This window comes from Diospyros lotus, chromosome 5 (assembly GCF_014633365.1).
Source record: "Diospyros lotus cultivar Yz01 chromosome 5, ASM1463336v1, whole genome shotgun sequence".
NCBI classification, from domain to species: Eukaryota; Viridiplantae; Streptophyta; class Magnoliopsida; order Ericales; family Ebenaceae; genus Diospyros; species Diospyros lotus.
Genome location: NC_068342.1, coordinates 36,916,888 through 36,937,799, shown reverse-complemented (window position 1 = coordinate 36,937,799; position 20,912 = coordinate 36,916,888). Strand labels below are relative to the sequence as shown.

Here is a 20,912-nt window from a genome sequence, read left to right as displayed (position 1 = left end):
TTTTTTCCAATCAACAGAAACTCAACTCAAAATCATTCCCCAAAGATCCCGTTACACATTCTCAGTGTATCATTTATGAATTATCAATAAACTAAGACAGGTTCATCATCTCAAAAGCGGAAGTTAAATCGAAACCTCAATAAATCATAATCGAACTCACTTTATTTATATCATAAAGTCAACTAACGTTTACATGACGCCATCAAAATTAACAACATAACTGAAAATGACACAAAGTAAACTATCTTCTAATTGTCGTCACTCCTTGGCGATCCCTTTCCCTTTTGCACTGCTGCCTTCACTTGGAATGTTTGAATATTTCAAGGACAAAGTCCATATTAGATGATGAATTATCTATTTGAGAGTTCAAAACACATTTTTCATGAATAAATGCAAGACATGAAATAAACCAATACAGCCGACAAGCCTTAACCTAAAAGAATTCCAAGCGCTTAACCCTACCACGAGAAAAAAACAATCTCTCTAAAAATTATGCCACCATATTGACTCGACGACACGGCGCAATTCTAGCTTAAGAGGGCAAGCCAATGCATCTCTCCAGATTACGTTCTCACTCTAAGCATTCGGGAATCACCATACAATCCCAACTCCAAAATTTTACATGGACCACCTAATCATCCTAGTGCAACTTCCTTGACCAAATGGCCTGGGCACAGAAACCAAGGCGACTATCTCGGCATACTCACCAGCACAAGATACCTCTATTATTCCGTCACGCCCTTAGAGAATTATGGTTACACTATCCAGACAACATCCTAAGCTAGCATCCCACATGAGCAACACAATATGGACCACCTAGTCGTCCGAGTGCAACTTTCCTGACCAAATGGTCTGGCACGGAAACCAAGACGGCTATCCTGACATGCACACTAGCATCAGAGACCCCTATTATTCCGTCATACCTTTAGAAAATTATGGCTACACTATCCAGACAACATCTTAGGCTGACATTCCATACGTACACACAAAACTTAAGATAATGCCACATTTCACAATTCAAAGATCATATAACAACAGCTTTATAAAATGCAATGCACAAGTATTAAACGTTTAAGGACGAGCCTCCCTTATAAAAACCAACTATTACCGGTTATCGTTTACATGCAACAAAACCATTTTGCATGAATTCACAATACTTTTAGATAGAACAAACATTAAGTTTTTAGGGTAGATATACCCACAATAAATGAAGTTTTGGGGACAAACACTCACCTCGATGTATTTGGATCACTTTGATCCTTGTGTACAACCTCGTTTTGCGTTCCAAAACACAAGTACTTGTACTCAATCTCAAGCCACGACATTCCTAAAACACCATATTTAATTAAGGAAATATTAAAATCCATTTTTTCCAATTTTTTTCCTTAATTTCCTCTATTTTTCTCCCAATCTCCACCTTGAACATTCTAAAATAATTATCTCCTCAAATATTTTTTCAAATATTTCAACATGATAAATCCTAAAATAAATTAATAAAAATTATGGAATCAAAATTACCAAAAAACCCCTATCCACTCGCCCTCACGCGCTCAACACATGGCTGTGTGTGAAAGCTGGTGCGTGTAGCCATGCGCTACTGTCTTCCTCATTTTTTTTTGGTTGCTGATGATGGCTCCGATGGCCACGAAAAGGGTACCCCCTTGAAGCCCACTCAACGTCGATCACGATGCCACCTGTTTCAGATCGAAACACCACCGAAAAAGACCCAAAACGACTGATTGCAGGCGGCGGTAGGCGGTCCACCTTACTTCTTCCGGCCAACTTCGAACAACTTCCAGACTTGATGAAAATGCTCCCCAAACCTCCCAAAATCTGCCCCTTGATGCAAGGATCAATAGCCCCTTATCCCTTGCCTTCGATTCTCACCAAAACGCGAGCAATTTGTGTGTAAAGATTCGGCCGAACCCTTACCCTTTTATAGGTGATTTTTGGCCAAAATTCGGCCAATCAGGGACCAATCCTTGGCTACCAAGTTTCCCCATCCCGTATACAACCTCCCCCAGCTCTTCCCCGACTGTCCCATTGTCAAGATCGGACTCCACATGCGGTGGCCGTCTACTCCTCTGTGCGTTCACATTGCAATTTTTCATTTATTTCACTTTGACCCCCTGATTTCTTCCAATCTCATTTTGGCCCCTTCCATGATACCCCTAATCTTTCCAACACCATCATTAAGGCCCACAAGTCTTGTACTATTCATTTTATCCTCTAAATTCCCAAAAATCTATCATCTTGACCTCCCTCAGACAAAATTAGAAGATTGCACTTAGGCTCGATTGACCGTTTTGATCTTAAATCCATTAGTTTCAACCCGAAATCGCTCAAAGGTTGTTCTATATGTAAAATATTGGTTCTTAGGACGCTCAGTTGACTTTTCGGATGTTTCCTACATCGATTCAATCTTCTCAGCCCGGTCGATAACTGTACCAAAAACTGTTCCCGATCCCATTTCTTTTACCACCTAAAATCATTACTCGAATCACTCGTCTTTACTATACCATTTTCCTTAATCATCTAGGGTCCGGGGTACTTCTTCTGGTTGATTTGGTCGTTTTAAACTGCGATAATGTATCTTACAGCCTTATTATTTCGATAATTCCACTTATACCCTTCATCAAATACCATCTATACCCTCAAGGATTTCTCGGGTATTACAATATCACATACCTAATTATATATAATCATACATAAAAAAGCTATAATCACTGTAAACTAACTAAAATATATATATATATATTTCTCAAATGAGGAATTTTTTTGTAATTTTTTAAATATTTATAAATTTTAATATAGTTTTAAAAGTGTAATTGGATATCATTAGAAAACTAAAAGATGAAAACTATTAAAAATAGAACTTTCAATTTTCAAACTTTTAATTACTAACTTCTAAATGGAATTTGTATTTTAAAAAATATTTTTATGTCTTATATATTAATTAAATGAATAAATATAAATTTTAAAATTATATTAAAATCAAATTGGATGGACAAGTTTATGTTAAGATAGGCCTATTCAATCTTGCAAGTCTAAGCTTGACCTAACCTATCTTGGATGAGCTCATGGGTCAAATAGGGCTCTATTTTAAAGTAACAAGTTGATCAGAGGCCCAGTCTGTCGCATGAATGAGTTAGGCTCAGTCTAGCCTATAACCCAACTTATTTGACAACACTAGTTAAAGATACGATATTCAATACTATTCTCATAAACTTTCATGCTCTCTCACCCAAATTTTTTATTGACTTAAATATCATAGTGGCATTATTATCTCACTCGAGCACAGGGTAATCATTCTTGTTTTGTCTGCAAACACCTAACATACATATCAACTTGGCATGTGGTTAAGATCTTATTTAAATCTTACAAATTCAATTGGTGACTGATACATGTAGCATCATAGAGATAAAAAAAAATAAAAAATTATCTTTGATGAATAAACAAATTCGCTCATGAAACACCAGTAGAATTAACAGATTCAATCTTGAAATTGGAAGAACCAAAGATAACGACAAATGAGAGTTTTAAGGGCCAATTATTGTACGCTACATTTAGATATTGACTTTGGGACTTGTAGTTAAGAGTCGGCACCTTGGGAATTATATATACCTACAATAGAAACACATTACGAGAATTGTGCCTATAAGGAAATGAGACAAGGTTGGATCTCTTGGTTAAGCTTTTGATGCTCAAATTAGTAATCTCACTCAAAGAAAGTAATAATGAATTTCTAGTCAAATAATTTTATCAATAGAGGTCCCTCCTTTTATGTATATAGATTGAAGGAGGCGAGGTACTTAGAATTATCCAAACATTGTTTGGATTATCAAAATTTTCTCTAAAATTCTTGAGTTTAACTACTATCAAATAACAAAATCTCTTATTTGAATTTAAATTAAGATAAATATATCAAATCTAACATGAATTATTTTAGATTAAAATACGAGAGTTAAATTTGTATTAATCCTTTAAATCTTCATCAAGGAAAATTCTACAAAGCATGAAAGAACTTACCGACGGGCTTATAGAAAGACCATGATTTGACAAAACTACCCCTCACGTTTTGTTAATATTTAAAAATAACCATTGAAACCCTGAAGTCCCTTTCCTCCTAGCTCTTCTAGTTCCCACCCAAAACCCCCTTCTCCTCATCATTTCAGCAGTGGTGGTCGAAGATCGCTCGTCAAACCTCTTTTGACAAACTAAAATCAGGTAAAAATAGAAACAGAATGTAGTTAGTTTGCATTCATATATAGAAGCACATTATTATCAACCAGGATGAGAACAATTGAGAGACTGACTCTAAATCTACAGCTCAAAATAACAACCCAAAAGTCTACAACAGATTGAAATTACCCCCAACTGAAACGACGTATCTGGTATTCCTCAGATTAGCATTGAACAAGTGCATTATGATTTTACCATTTTCTTAGTTTGAAAGTTGTTAATCATTGCAAGATATCTACACGTTATCCCATACAATAGAATCTATTCTAATAATATTATGCTATACTAAGAATATATCAGTTTGATTCTTTATATTTGTTTAACAATATCATGAAAATGAACTGACATAAAACATAATGACTAAGCCGGTAAAATAGAATTATCCACCAAACCTCTGATCTATCTTTTTAACCAAGAACACAAAATGATATCCTTGTAATCTAAAATCAACAACAAAGATCGGTCCGAAGAAACCAACTAAAAGCCCTTGACAAACTAAAATCTGAAGGAAGAAACCGAAGAAACCAACTGGAGGATTATAATTGTAACACCCTGCTTTACACATGCGCGTCACTATAAGGAAATTCTTGGGAATCTCTCTCCTTTTTTTTTAAAGACTGTCACAAGCGGCGCCATGAGAACAATCTTCACATGCAGATGAAACACCCGTCACATACAATGGCCGACGCCGGCGATGATTCCAAGAGCAATCTTCACATGCAAGTAAAAATCCCGAGAACCCCAGTTTTACTCGATTAACTAACAAGATTAATAGATTTAAAACTAAACGAGATATGATATAACAGAACGGAATAAATACATCAAAATGTCGTGGCCTACCACGAGTTTCATACAAGATATCCCCATACCGAAATATGTAATACAAACTATCAAATGATACAGGGTTGACATACAGGTTCATACATATACCAAAATAAATACTAACACTTCCAAAATGGTACAACGACTATCCACTAAACACTGCTGGCCCCATCGGCCATGTCCTTGACCTCGTAGCTGTCCCTGGCTGGAACGTTGAATGTTCCAGGGGCATAACCCAGTTTAGATGATAAAAACATCTAAGTGATGGCATGAAACAGTTTATACAATGCATGAATAACATACGAGCATGGCATATACAGACAACGACAACATGCAACATGTCTAACTTGAGAAATCTTCCTGACATACTCAACCTCCCGTGGAAAATCTATTCCACACATCGTTGGGGTTGACCTTGCCGCGACATACTTAATTCCTCGGGTGCCCTACCGTGTCACCCATTCACCAGGATTAATCTTGTCCCATTCTTAAGAAGACCCCATCCCGTCCCATACGGACCCAACAACGACACGAAAATCGACACCCCGATGATATGAAAAATACATGCCATGCACCGACTCGTTTTAAAAGTAAAAAAACTTGATACAATATATCACATGTTAAATATGCGAATGATGCCACAATGTATATAAGTGTAACACTTTTGTAAACAACCCAGGTTCATGAGGGTATAATCGCTCACTAGAACCGGACCGATCATGTGAATCCTAAGCTCGGGAGGGCAAAACCACTCACCAGAACTCACTACACACACTCCAAAATACATTCAAGATAAGATAAAACTAGAATCAAACCACTCACCTCAATTTGGAAAATTTTGGATTTTGTCTCGAAAAACGTGCCACTCCTCGAAAATGGTGCAATCCTTATTTTCGATACACCACTCGTCTCCTATTCACCATTAGGACCTTAGAAATCAATATTTCTATTTTTCCTCAATTTTCTCTATTTTTCTTTATTTTTAAACCTTTCTTACCTTCGAAAATTCATAAAAAATATCTAACATCAAGTTTCACAAAATATTTTTTTATGAAAATTCCTAAAATAATTTTACCAAAATTCTAAAATTAAAATCAAGAAAAAATACTACCTCACCCGCCCTCACGCGCCACCTAGGGGCCCGGCGAGTGAACCCCACGAGCGGCTGGACTGGTTGTCTTCTCCGGTCTTCTTCTTCGATTCCGACGACCTCCAATGCTCTAAATTCTTACAGGGGCTTGTAGAGCTTGATGAGACGACCTCAATGGTGCCTTTAAACGTCGGAAAAAGCCACCGAAAATGGCTTTAAAAGCCAGTTGTAGGTCGCGATGCCGGAGAACCCGATTTTTCGGCCAACTCATTAAAATACCCCCAAACGTACACGAAACTCTTCGAAACTCTCCAGAAATGATCATTGTGACTTGAAGAACAAAAGCCCTCCAATCTCTTTGCTTAATTCAGCCTAAAACGAGAGAAATTTTAATCAATTTTGCTTTAACCCTCTTGGCCGAGAACTCCTTTTATACTCGACCTCGAGGCTCGACCCAAATTTCCTCCACCAATCGATTGCTCTTATCCCTTTAACCATAGATCTAGCCTCCAAACCAATTGAACAACCCCAAATCACGAGCTACAACCTTCGAAAGATTCGGCCAAATAAAAAATCCCATCCGCCATTAAACCCGATCACACCTCACCATTTTTCGGCTAATGGCAGCTCCAATGGCCTCATCATAGCCTGGAGGCTTCCCTAGAGCCTCCGGGCGACCTTCCCAATGCCTCAAAGGCGGTCGGTCGGTTTCACACCTTTCCATTTTTGAGCTTTTACATTTTAGCCCCTAGCACATCTTTAATTACATTTTCCCTCAATCCTAGTTACCCCTAGACTGTCTAACACTTTCACATTTTCCCATAAGTTCCATATTCTCCATTTTCCTCAAAAAATTCCAAAAAACTTGCCGTTTTGACCTCCCTCGGGTAATTTACAAAATCTGCACTTTTGCCCGAATGCCCATAATTGCGTGTTTTTGACTTCAATTCTTCAAAAATCTCTTGATTTTGTCGAATATCGCTTATTTGAACAATTTTACCTTTATTGGCTTGCTCGACATTGTCCCTCATCCTTCGGTTGTGTTTTGAATATTACATAAAAACCTGAAACTATATTAAATACCAAATTTGACCCTGTAATTTCTAAAAATACATTAATATTAAACATTGGGTATTACAATAATAGCCTGGCTTACCTTGCTTCAACGTCAGCGAGGAAGAACAGCGACGAGACCGAAGATCAGTCTCCATCGCGGAAGATCGATCTCGATTGTGGAAGGTCAGTCTCAATTGCCGAAGGTCGATCTCGATTGCAGGCCAAATGAAGGTCTCGATCGAGATCATTGTCTGTAAGCTCTATCTCCTTGTTTCAGTGGGAAATATGCAAACGCAAACCGAAGGAAGGAAAGTTGGTCTGGGTAAACCCTAAAAATTTTCCCCTATCTCTGGGATATGTGCGAGCGCTTCTAACCAAACCAAAATCTCGCGATTTTTTGATAATAGAAATATTAGGAGATTTTGCTTTTGTAAACCCGTCTGTAAGTTCTTTCTGGCTCTGTAAAAGAACTCATTTGGGAAAATTCTATAGAGCCAGAAAGAAGTTACTGACAGGCTTACAGAAAGACCATGATTTGACAAAACTACCCCTCACGTTTGTTAATATTTCAAAATAACAACTGAAACCCCAAAGCCCCCTTCCTCCTGGCTCTTCCAGTTCCTGCCCGAAACCCCCTTCTCCTCATCCTTTTAGTAGTGGTGGCCCCGCCTGAAATCCCTTTTCCTCATCCTTTCAGAAGTGGTGGCCGAAGATCACTCGTCAAACCCCTTTTGACAAACCAAAATCAGGTAAAAACAGAAACAGAATGCAGTTGTTTGCATTGATATCTAGAAGCACATTATTGTCAACCAGGATGAAAACAATTTGAAGACTGACTCTAAATCTACAACTCAAAATTACCCCCCAAAATTCTACAACAGACTGAAATTACCCCCAAGTGAAACGACCTAGCTGGTATTCCCCAGATTAGCACTGAACAAGTGAATTATGATTTTACCATTTTTCTTAGTTTGAAAGTTGTTAATCATTGCAAGATATCTTCCTGTTATCCCATACAATAGAATCTATTCTCATAATATTCTGCTATACTAAGAGTATATCAGTTTGATTCTTTATATTTGTTTAACAATGTCATGAAAATGAACTGAAATAAAACATAATGACTAAGCAGGTAAAACAGAATTATCCACCAAACCTCTGATCTATCTTTTTAACCAAGAACACAAAATGATATCCTTGCAACCTAAAATCAACAACAAATATCTCTTAAAGAAGAAGCCTCTAGTAAGTTTAAGCAGTATCGAGTACAACTCTTGACAAACTAAAATAAAAAATCAGTCCGAAGAAACCAACTAAAAGCCCTTGACAAACTAAAATCTAAAGGAAGAAACTGAAGAAACAAACTGGAGGATTATAATAGTCTGGCTTACCTTGCTCCGACGTCTGTGAGGAAGAACGGCGACGAGATCGAAGATCGGTCTCCATCGCGAAAGATCGGTCTTGATTACGAAAGGTCAGTCTCAATCGCCGAAGGTCGATCTTGATTGCGGTTCGAATGAAGGTCTCAATCGAGATCGTCGTCTGTAAGCTCTATCTCTCTGTTTTAGTGGGAAATATGCAAACGCAAGCCGAAGGAATGAAAGTTGGCATGGGTAAACCCTAAAAATTTTCCCCTTTCTCTGGGATATGTGTAAGCGCTTCTAACCTAACCAAAATCTCGCGATAATTTGATAGTCAAAATATCGCGAGATTTCACTTTTGTAAACCCGTCTGTAAGTTCTTTCTGGCTTTGTAGAAGAACTCATATGGGACAATTCTACGGAGCCAAAAAGAACTTACCGACTCGCTTAGAGAAAGAACATGATTTGGGAAAACTACCCCTCACGTTTTATTAATATTTTAAAATAACCACTGAAACCCTGAAGCCCCATTCCTCCTGGCCCTTCCAGTTCCCACCCGAAACCCCATTCTCCTCATCCTTTTAGCAGTGGTGGCCTCGCCTGAAACCCTCTTCTCCTCATCCTTTCAGCAGTGGTGGCCGAAGATCGCTCCTCAAACCCCATTTGACAAACTAAAATCATGTAAAAACAGAAACATAATGCAGCTGGTTTGCATTCATATCTAGAAGCGCATTATTGTCAACCAGGATGAGAACAGTTGGAAGACTGACTCTAAATCTACAGCTCAAAATTACCCCAAAAAGTCTACAACAGACTGAAATTACCCCCAAGTGAAACAACCTAGGTTGTACTCCCCAGATTAGCACTGAACAAGTGCATTATGATTTTACCGTTTTTCTTTGTTTGAAAGATGTTAATCATTGCAACATATCTTCCTGTTATCCCATACAATAGAATCTATTCTCGTAATATTTTGGTATACTAAGAATATATCAGTTTGATTCTTTATATTTGTTTAACAATGTCAAGAAATTGAACTGACAGAAAACATAATGACTAAGCAGGTAAAATAGAATTATCCACCAAACCTCTGATATATCTTTTTAACAAAGAAAACAAAATGATATCCTTGCAACCAAAAATCAACAACAAATCTCTCTTTAAGAAGAAGCCTCTTGTTAGTTTAAGGAGTATCGAGTACAACCCTTGACAAACTAAAATCAAATATCGGTCCGAAGAAACCAACTAAAAGCCCTTGACAAACTAAAATCTGAAGGAAGAAACTGAAGAAACCAACTTGAGGATTATAATAGTCTGGCTTACCTTGCTCTGACGTTGGCGAGGAAGAACGGTGACGAGACCGAAGATCAGTCTCCATCACGGAAGATCGGTCTCGATTACGGAAGGTCAGTTTGGATCACCGAAAGTCGATCTCGATTGCGGGCCAAATGAAGGTGTCGATCGAGATCGTCGTCTGTAAGCTCTCTTTCTTTGTTTCAGTGGGAAATGTGCAAACGCAAGCCGTAGGAAGGAAAGTTGGTCTAGGTAAACCCTAAAATTTTTTCCCTTTCTCTGGGATATGTGCAAGTGCTTCTAACCTAACCAAAATCTCACGATATTTTGATAGTCAAATTATCGCGAGAATTTGCTTCTGTAAACTAGTCTATAAGTTCTTTCTGGCTTTGTATAAGAACTCATATGGGAAAGTTCTACAGAGCCAGAAAAAACTTACTGACGGGCTTACAGAAAGACCATAATTTGACAAAACCCCTCACGTTTTGTTAATATTTCAAAATAACCACCAAAACCCTTAAGCTCCATTCCTCCTGGTTCTTTCAGTTCCAGCCCGAAACCTCTCTCTCCTCATCCTTTCAGTTGGAAGACTGACTCAAAATCTATAGCTCAAAATTACCCCCAAAAAGTCTACAACAGAATGAAATTACCCCCAAGTGAAACAACCTTGGTTGTATTCCCCAGATTAGCACTGAACAAGTGCATTATGATTTTACCGTTTTTCTTAGTTTGAAAGTTGTTAATCATTGCAACATATCTTCCTGTTATCCCATACAACAAAATCTATTCTCATAATATTCTGGTATACTAAGAATATATCAGTTTGATTTTTTATATTTGTTTAACAATGTCAAGAAAATGAACTGACAGAAAACATAATGACTAAGCAGGTAAAACAGAATTATCCACCAAACCTCTGATTTATCTTTTTAACCAAGAACACAAAATGATATCCTTGCAACCTAAAATCAACAACAAATCTCTCTCTTGAAGAAGCCTTTTGTTAGTTTAAGGAGTATCAAGTACAACCCTTGACAAACTAAAATCAAATATCGGTCCGAAGAAACCAACTAAAAGCCCTTGACAAACTAAAATCTGAAGGAAGAAACCGAAGAAACCAACTGAAGGATTATAATAGTCTAGCTTACCTTGCTCCGACGTTGGCAAGGAAGAACGGGGGCGAGACCGAAGATCAGTCTCCATCACGGAAGATCGGTCTCGATTACGAAAGGTCAGTCTCGATCGCCGAATGTCAATCTCGATTGCGAGCTGAATGAAGGTCTCAATCGAGATCGTCGTCTGTAAGCTCTCTCTCTTTGTTTCAGTGGGAAATGTACAAACGCAAGCTGAAGGAAGGAAAGTTGGCCTAGGTAAACCCTAAAAATTTTCCCCTTTCTCTAGGATATGTGTAAGTGCTTATAACCTAACCAAAATCTCGCAATATTTTGATAGTCAAATTATCGCGAGATTTTGCTTATGTAAACCCGTCTATAAGTTCTTTCTGACTTTGTATAAGAACTCATATAGGAAAATTCTACAGAGCTAGAAAGAACTTACCGACGGGCTTACAGAAAGACCATGATTTGACAAAACTACCCCTCACGTTTTATTAATTTTTCAAAATAACCACTAAAACCTTGAAGCCCCATTCCTCCTGGTTCTTCCAATTCCCGCTCGAAACCCCATTCTCCTCATCCTTTCAGTAGTGGTGGCTGAAGATCGCTCCTCAAACCCCTTTTGACAAACTAAAATCAGGTAAAAACAGAAACATAATGCAGTTGGTTTGCATTCATATCTAGAAGCACATTATTGTCAACCTGGATGAGAATAGTTGGAGGACTGACTCTAAATCTACAGCTCAAAATTACCCCCCAAAAGTCTACAACAGACTAAAATTACCCCCAAGTGAAACGACCTAGCTGGTATTCCCCAGATTATCACTGAACAAGTGCATTATGATTTTACCATTTTTCTTAGTTTGAAAGTTGTTAATCATTGCAAGATATATTCCTGTTATCCCATACAATAGAATCTATTCTCATAATATTTTGGTATACTAAGAATATATCAGTTTGATTCTTTATATTTGTTTAACAATGTCAAGAAATTGAACTGATAAAAAACATAATGACTAAGCTGGTAAAACAAAATTATCCACCAAATCTCTGATCTATCTTTTTAACCAAGAACACAAAATGATACTTTTGCAACCTAAAATCAACAACAAATCTCTCTTTAAGAAGAAGCCTCTAGTTAGTTTAAGTAGTATCGAATACAGCCTTTGACAAACTAAAATCAAAGATCGGTCCGAAGAAACCAACTAAAAGCCCTTGACAAACTAAAATCTGTAGGAAGAAACCGAAGAAACCAACTGAAGGATTATAATAGTTTGGCATACCTTACTCCGACGTTGGCGAGGAAGAACGGTGACGAGACCGAAGATCAGTCCCCATCACGGAAGATCGATCTCGATTGCGGAAAGTCAGTCTCGATCGTCGAAGGTCGATCTCGATTGCGGGCTGAATGAAGGTCTTGATCGAGATCGTCGTCTGTAAGCCCTCTCTCTTTGTTTCAGTGGGAAATGTGCAAACGCAAGCCGAAAGAAGGAAAGTTGGTCTGGGTAAACCCTAAAAATTTTCACTTTTCTCTGTGATATGTGCAAGCGCTTCTAACCTAACCAAAATCTCGCAATATTTTGATAGTCAAATTATCGCGAGATTTCGCTTCTGTAAACTAGTCTATAAGTTCTTTCTGGCTTTGTAGGAGAAGTCTTCTAGGAAAATTCTATATAGCCAAAAAGAACTTACCGACGGGCTTATAGAAAGACCATGATTTGACAAAACTACCTCTCACGTTTGGTTAATATTTCAAAATAACCACTAAAACCTTGAAGCCCCCTTCCTCTTGGTTCTTCCAGTTCCCGCCCGAAACCCCCATTCTCCTCATCCTTTCAGCAGTGGTGGCCGAAGATCACTCGTCAAACCCCCTTTGACAAACTAAAATCAGGTAAACACAGAAACAGAATGCAATTGGTTTGCATTCATATCTAGAAGCACATTATTGTCAACCATGATGAGAACAGTTGGAATATTGACTTTAAATATACAGCTCAAAATTACCCCCAAAAAGTTTACAGCAAATTGAAATTACCCCCAAGTGAAACGACCTAGTTGGTATTCCCCAGATTAGCATTGAACAAGTGCATTATGATTTTACCATTTTTCTTAGTTTGAAAGTTGTTAATCATTGTAAGATATTTTCCTGTTATCCCATACAATAGAATCTATTCTCATAATATTCTGCTATACTAAGAATATATCAGTTTGATTCTTTATATTTTGTTAACAATGCCATGAAAGTGAACTGACAGAAAACATAAAGACTAAGCAGGTAAAACAGAATTATCCACCAAACCTCTGATCTATCTTTTTAACCAAGAACACAAAATGATATCCTTGCAACCTAAAATCAACAACAAATCTCTCTTTAAGCAGAAGCCTCTAGTTAGTATAACTAGTATCGAGTACAGCCCTTGACAAACTAAAATCAAAGATCGGTCCGAAGAAACCAACTAAAAGCCCCTAACAAACTAAGATCTGAAGGAAGAAACCGAAGGAAGAAATCGAAGAAATCAACCGGAGGATTATAATAGTCTGGCTTACCTTGCTCCGTCGTTGGCAATGAAGAACGGCGACGAGACCGAAGATCGATCTCCATCGTGGAAGATCGGTCTTTATTACAGAAGGTCAGTCTCGATCGCCGAAGGTCGATCTCGATTGCTGGTCGAATGAAGGCCTCGATCGAGATCGTCGTCTGTAAGCTCTTTCTCTTTGTTTCAGTGGGAAATGTGCAAATGCAAGTCGAAGGAAGGAAAGTTGGTTTGGGTAAACCATAAAAATTTTTCCCTTTTTTTGGGATATGTGCAAGCGCTTTTAACCTAACCAAAATCTCACAATAATTTGATGGTCAAAATATCGCGAGATTTCGCTTCTGTAAACCCGTCTGTAAGTTCTTTTTGGCTCTGTAGAAGAACTCATATGGGAAAATTCTACGGAGCCAAAAAGAACTTATCGACGGGCTTACAGAAAGACCATGATTTGAGAAAACTATCTCTCACGTTTTGTTAATATTTCAAAATAACCACTGAAACCCCCTTTCTCCTGGCTCTTCCAGTTCCCGTCTGAAACCCCCTTCTCCTCATCCTGTTAGTAGTGGTGGCCCCGCCCAAAACCCACTTCTCCTCATCCTTTCAGCAATGGTGGCCGAAGATCGCTCGTCAAACCCCCTTTGACAAACTAAAATCAGGTAAAAACAAAAACAAAATGCAGTTGGTTTACATTTATATCTAGAAGCACATTATTGTCAACCAGGACAAGAATAGTTGGAAGACTGACTCCAAATCTACAGCTCAAAATTACCCCCAAGTTAAACGACCTAGCTGGTATTCCCCAGATTATCACTGAACAAGTGCATTATGATTTTACCATTTTTCTTAGTTTGAAAGTTGTTAATCATTGCAAGATATTTTCTTGTTATCCCATACAATAGAATTTATTCTCATAATATTCTGGTATACTAAGAATATATTAGTTTGATTCTTTATATTTGTTTAACAATGTCATGAAAATGAACTGATAGAAAACATAATGACTAAGCAGGTAAAACAGAATTATCCACCAAACCTCTGATCTATCTTTTTAACCAAGAACACAAAATGATATCCTTGTAACCTAAAATCAACAACAAATCTCTCTTTAAGCAGAAGCCTCTAGTTAGTTTAAGCAATATCAAGTACAATCCTTGACAAACTAAAATCAAAGATCGATCCGAAGAAACCAACTAAAAGCCCTTGACAAACTAAAATCTAAAAGAAGAAACCGAAGAAACCAACTAGAGGATTATAAAAGTCTGGCTTACCTTGCTCCGACGTCAGCGAGGAAGAACGGTGATGAGACTGAAGATCGGTCTCCATCGCGAAAGATCAGTCTCGATTGCGGAAGGTTAGTCTCGATCGCCGAAGGTTGATCTCAATTGCGAGCTGAATGAAGGTCTTGATCAAGATCGTCGTCTGTAAGCTCTCTCTCATTGTTTCAGTGGGAAATGTGCAAACGCAAGCCGAATGAAGGAAAGTTGGTCTGGGTAAACTCTAAAAATTTTCCTTTCTCTGGGATATGTGCAAGCGCTTCTAACCTAACCATAATCTCGCGATATTTTGATAGTCAAAATATATCGAGATTTTGCTTTTGTAAACCCGTCTGTAAGTTCTTTGTGGCTCTGTAGAAGAACTCATATGGGAAAATTCTACAGAGCCAGAAAGAACTTACCGACGGGCTTACAGAAAGATCATGATTTGACAAAACTACCCCTCACGTTTTGTTAATATTTCAAAATAACCACTGAAACCCTGAAGCCCCTTTCCTCCTGGCTCTTCCAGTTCCCGCCCGAAATCGCCTTCTCCTCATCCTTTCAGTAGTGGTGGCCCCACTCGAAACCCCCTTCTCCTCATCCTTTCAGTAGTGGTGGCCGAAGATCGCTCGTTAAACCCCATTTGACAAACTAAAATCAGGTAAAAACAGAAACATAATGCAGTTGGTTTGCATTCATATCTAGAAGCACATTATTGTCAACCTGGATGAGAATAGTTGGAGGACTGACTCTAAATCTACAGCTCAAAATTACCCCCCAAAAGTCTACAACAGACTGAAATTACCCCCAAGTGAAACGACCTAGCTGGTATTCCCCAGATTATCACTGAACAAGTGCATTATGATTTTACCATTTTTCTTAGTTTGAAAGTTGTTAATCATTGCAAGATATTTTCTTGTTATCCCATACAATAGAATTTATTCTCATAATATTCTGGTATACTAAGAATATATTAGTTTGATTCTTTATATTTGTTTAACAATGTCATGAAAATGAACTGATAAAAAACATAATGACTAAGCAGGTAAAACAGAATTATCCACCAAACCTCTGATCTATCTTTTTAACCAAGAACACAAAATGATATCCTTGCAACCTAAAATCAACAACAAATCTCTCTTTAAGCAGAAGCCTCTAGTTAGTTTAAGCAATATCAAGTACAATCCTTGACAAACTAAAATCAAAGATCGATCCGAAGAAACCAACTAAAAGCCCTTAACAAACTAAAATCTAAAAGAAGAAATCGAAGAAACCAACTGGAGGATTATAATAGTCTGGCTTACCTTGCTCCAACGTCGGCGAGGAAGAACGGCGACAAGACCGAAGATCGGTCTCCATCGCGGAAGATCGGTCTCTATTGCAGAAGGTCAGTCTCAATCGCTGAAGGTCGATTTCAATTGTAGCCTGAATGAAGGTCTCAATCGAGATCGTCGTTTGTAAGTTTTCTCTCTTTGTTTCAGTGGGAAATGTGCAAACGCATGCCAAAAGAAGGAAAGTTGGTATGGTTAAACCTTAAATTTTTTTCCTTTTCTTTGGGATATGTGCAAGCGCTTCTAATCTAACCAAAATCTCGCGATATTTTGATAGTCAAAATATCGTAAGATTTCGTTTCTATAAATCTTTTTGTAAGTTCTTTCTAACTCTGTCCTGATAATTTTACTTACTAACAAACACCAGCTGCACCATAGTCCAAACATCAAGATTATTAAATAGTAATCCGAGCAATTTCATTCGAATAATCTGACTTAATTTGTGTGCAAAGTTGAAATTAATTCACTCCTTGTTGAATTCTATTTCTGGAACATATATATGGTGGTGGCTGCCTGGCTAGTGTGTGGTTTAGAATCTTCAAGACGCTAAAGCTGGAGAAGAATGACAGTTGTTTGGCCCGAGTACTGATCTGTGTGGCTTCGCCAGCCGGCGCTTTGACAAATTAATAAAGGAAAACACGTAATTAAGGGGGAATTATTTAAGAGACTGATTAATTATTATTATATATATATATATGATCAACTAGCTAGTTTAATTTGGTTTTAATAAATACGTAATTAATTAATAATTATTTTTAATTTGCATGAACTGTCTGCTAAAAGAGGACTCCAAATTGGGGGGGAGGGCAATGGCAAATACAGCTCAAGAATAAGCTTCCTTGTTTCTCGGAGCTAAGTGGGCATTCCGTTCCTTTTTTTCTCTTTTCTTTTGAGAATTCTCATTTGTCCTTCCTCAAAGGGCCATTGATTTCCTCTCTCATTCTTTCTCTGGATCGATCGATCGATCCATCCACAATAAACTAAGAAGAGAAGATCATGATCTTGTTCGATTGGTAATTAAATTCATCGGAGGAGAATCCAAGTGAATCATTAACTATATATATATATATATATATTGGTTTGTTTGTTGAATGGTGATTAGTGGCTCCTTTGTTGGGGAACGGACGGGTTTTTCCGGCGAGATTTGGCGCAGATACTTGCCGGTAAAGATGATGGTTCTGTCGCGGAAAGATAGCACGGATTCTCCGCCGCCGCCTCCTCCGCCTCCACCTCCACCTCCACCGCCTCCTCCACCCCCGCCTCCGCCACCTCCGCCGCCTCCTCCTCCGCCGAATGATCACGTTCATCACCGGCCGCATCACGCCCATTCCTCAAACAACGGCTCGTTAAGCAGTGACAAAATCATTAAAGGCGCCGCGGCGGCGGGAGCGGCGCTGTTTCTGATTTTCATGATAGGCTGTTTGGTGGCCAGCTTCAGAAGGAAGAAGAGAAAGTCGCATGATCAGATGGCATATTACAGGGACAATTCTACTGGAAAGAGTACGTGTGATCATCCTGCCAATTATACCTTATTTTTTGCAAAGTATCCATTCCATTTCCAAATTAAATGCCCTTTATTTGATCCAAAAGGAGATTTGAAAAAGAGGAGGAATTAGGACCAATTTCCTTTCCAATTATGGGTAGTTTTTTTTTTGTTATGATTTATGTGTTTTTAATTATTTTCTACCTAAGTTTACATAATGTGACAAAAGATTTAATGAAAAGGGATGAACTTGTTTGATAAAACTGCCCACAATAACTTCTAATTATTGTTTTTACCAATCAATGGCCAATTGCAGATAGCAGCCTTTACACTGGAAATCAAGCAAATTGGAACACTGCCAATAGCCACGAATTCGCCATTAAGATCCCGCCCGCGCCTAGTTCGAACATCAGCTCGGCGGAGCAGTGGACGGCCCTCCCTCCTCCACCGCCGCCGCCAATGATGTACAGCAGCGAGCTGAGCTCCGCCGGGTTCTCCGGCCCACGCCAGGCGCCGCTGCCACCGCCGCATCCGTCGGTGGCTCTAGGGTTCAGCCAAACCACATTCACCCACGAGGAGCTATCGGCGGCCACTGGCGGCTTCTCCAACTCCAACCTACTGGGGCAAGGCGGCTTCGGGATCGTGCACAAAGGGGTGCTTCCGAACGGGAAGGAGATAGCGGTGAAGTGCCTGAAATCAGAGGGCCGCCAAGGGGATAGAGAATTCCAGTCGGAGGTGGAAATCATTAGCCGCGTCCACCACCGCCACCTGGTGTCGCTCGTTGGCTGTTGCGTTGCGGATTCTCAAAGGATGTTGGTTTATGAATTTGTTCCCAATAACTCTCTTGAATATCACCTTCATGGTATGCTCTTCTCCCATATATAAATTTACTCTTCTCCCATAAGGTGTTGACTAATACACACACTGGTATGAAATTTTGCAGGAAAGGGTCGGCTAGTGATGGACTTTCCAACCAGGATGAAGATTGCTCTGGGAGCGGCCAAAGGGTTTGCTTATCTTCATGAAGATTGTAAGTGATAATTCTCATTTATGATTAATTAATTTTCATATATATGTTGTTACTTTTAAAATTATTTATTAACCCTTCTCCTCTTGGTCTTGGGTGTCGTCTCTGCAATGTACGTGTCAATGTGCAGGCCACCCTCGGATCATCCACCGAGACATCAAGGGTGCCAATATTCTCCTTGAGAACAACTTCGAAGCTAAGGTACGTATTGCATGACCCCAATTACGTACCTGCAGCTCTTATATACTTTATATATCAACCCTTCTTCTTTTTTATTAAAATGAATATGTTACATTAATTCGTTTAATAAGATATATAATAATTGATGATGATTATAATTAATGAAATTCTACGTATTCGACCCCAGGTGGCTGATTTCGGGTTGGCGAAGCTTTCCAACGACGATTACACCCATGTCTCAACGCGTGTTATGGGAACATTTGGGTAATTAATTAATTAAAGAAAAGAAAATTTCCAAGTTTATTTATAATTTATGTGTGTTTGTTAAATGATTAAACAATAATAAATAAATGTATCCATTATTAATGCTTAGAATATTATTGATTAGTGTTACCAGTACTACTCTTACGTACGTATGTAAAATTCTTCTATACATGTGCAGGTACCTGGCGCCTGAGTACGCATCGAGCGGGAAGCTAACAGAGAAATCTGATGTTTTTTCGTACGGCATTGTGCTCTTGGAGCTGATAACTGGGCGACGCCCCGTATACGTGAGCAGCGAAGATGATGGCTTAGTAGACTGGGTTAGTCGAGTCTGACCCTGATCACTATCCCGGCCCTTATGAACAATATTAATTAATTAATTCTCTTCGTAATTCATGCTCTAATCTGCACGAATATATATATATATATATATCTTCATCAACAGGCTAGGCCGATTCTAGCGCGAGCAACGGAACTACATGGGAGCTACGAAGAACTGGTAGATCCGCGCTTGGAGAACAACTACGATCCCCAAGAGATGCTGCGCATGGTGGCCTGTGCTGCTGCCTGCATTCGGCATTCCGCTAAACGACGCCCCAAGATGAGCCAGGTATATACCTTGCTGACCTGAAATTTTGGATCAAAAAGTGACTTCAATGCAAGATATGAACTAGACCCACTCCACCCGATTAAATTTAACGAATCTGACGCGAATCAAGTTCAAAAGATAGCACCGAAATCAAATAAATCCAATTATATTGGCTCAGTTCCATTCGATTCGATACGCCGGTCTACTCGGAGCTGTTTACTGATGAATAACGGGGGAAACTGCAGATTGTGCGGGCGCTGGAAGGCGACGTGTCGCTGGACGACTTGGACGAGGGAATAAAGCACGTGCACAGCCACAGCTCGCTCTTCGGCTCGGGCAGCTCCGACCACGAGGGCGGCTCGTCGACGTCGTACAACAAAGATATGAAGGGATTCAGGAAGCAGCGGGGTCTCAACTCAAGCCAGGAATATAGCAGCAGCAGCAGCGAGCACGGCGCCAGCACCGGCGAGTTCGCCGCCCGCCCTTCCCGTTCCGGCGAGTCACCGGATATCGGGCTGAACGTAAACCTCGGCGCCGGACACTGAGCTACAGCCCATACATACATGCATTGTTCCGGCAAAGAATTTGGATGGCATTAAGCTCGACACGTCAGAGGAAGTTAATGATGAGGGAGAGCTTTGGGCGTTCATGGCGAGAGAAATTAAGCAGAGTCCGGTTGCTTGAGGTTGAGGCGCGAGCTTGAAGGCAGCCACGTGCCCAAAACGTCCTTAGTTGCCTATGTTTTTTATGAAGGTTGATTAAATTGATTGATTGATTGTTCATAAGATGTTGGTTTTGGGGTTTAATATAACATTCCATTTGTATTACTAATTCCTTTTTGTGTATGGGCCCCTGCGGCTGCGGCTTCGGCTTTTGTTCAATTTGTTCCTCCCAATTGTCTATTCAAAATTTCATTAATTCAGGATAAATGGGTTAATTAGTAATATTTTTTTTAAATATTATTTTACTTTTCATAATCCTAACGTTATAAACAGAAATTATTTTTGTCTCTAACAAAAATGCCGAGACAACAAAAACGACATTACTTCCGTTTTTAACGTAATTATAGAAAAAAATACGTTTCTAAACCAAAAATATATTTTTAATATATTTCTAATTGAAAAGATAATGAAAAAATCCACCATTATATTTGGTGGTGATATGCATATTGAATTTATATAATATTCTCTGCAAGATAATAATTAATTGATTTACAACAAAATCAAAGATTTTATCAGTGTTCAAAAATGCGATAAGCACTAGTTGGGC

The 20,912-nt window shown here is 38.9% G+C and overlaps 1 protein-coding gene across 1 annotated transcript; it reads left to right on the top strand.

The window, feature by feature from the left end:
* The first annotated feature begins 17,191 nt into the window (after positions 1–17,191).
* On the top strand, positions 17,192–20,437 carry LOC127802236 (proline-rich receptor-like protein kinase PERK7). Its single transcript, XM_052337948.1, has 8 exons — positions 17,192–17,600; positions 17,900–18,445; positions 18,527–18,613; positions 18,741–18,811; positions 18,978–19,054; positions 19,233–19,374; positions 19,500–19,664; positions 19,889–20,437. The coding sequence occupies exons 1-8, from the start codon at positions 17,192–17,194 to the stop codon at positions 20,186–20,188; spliced, it is 1,797 nt and encodes a 598-aa protein (XP_052193908.1). The 3' UTR covers positions 20,189–20,437.
* Positions 20,438–20,912: the final 475 nt, after the last annotated feature.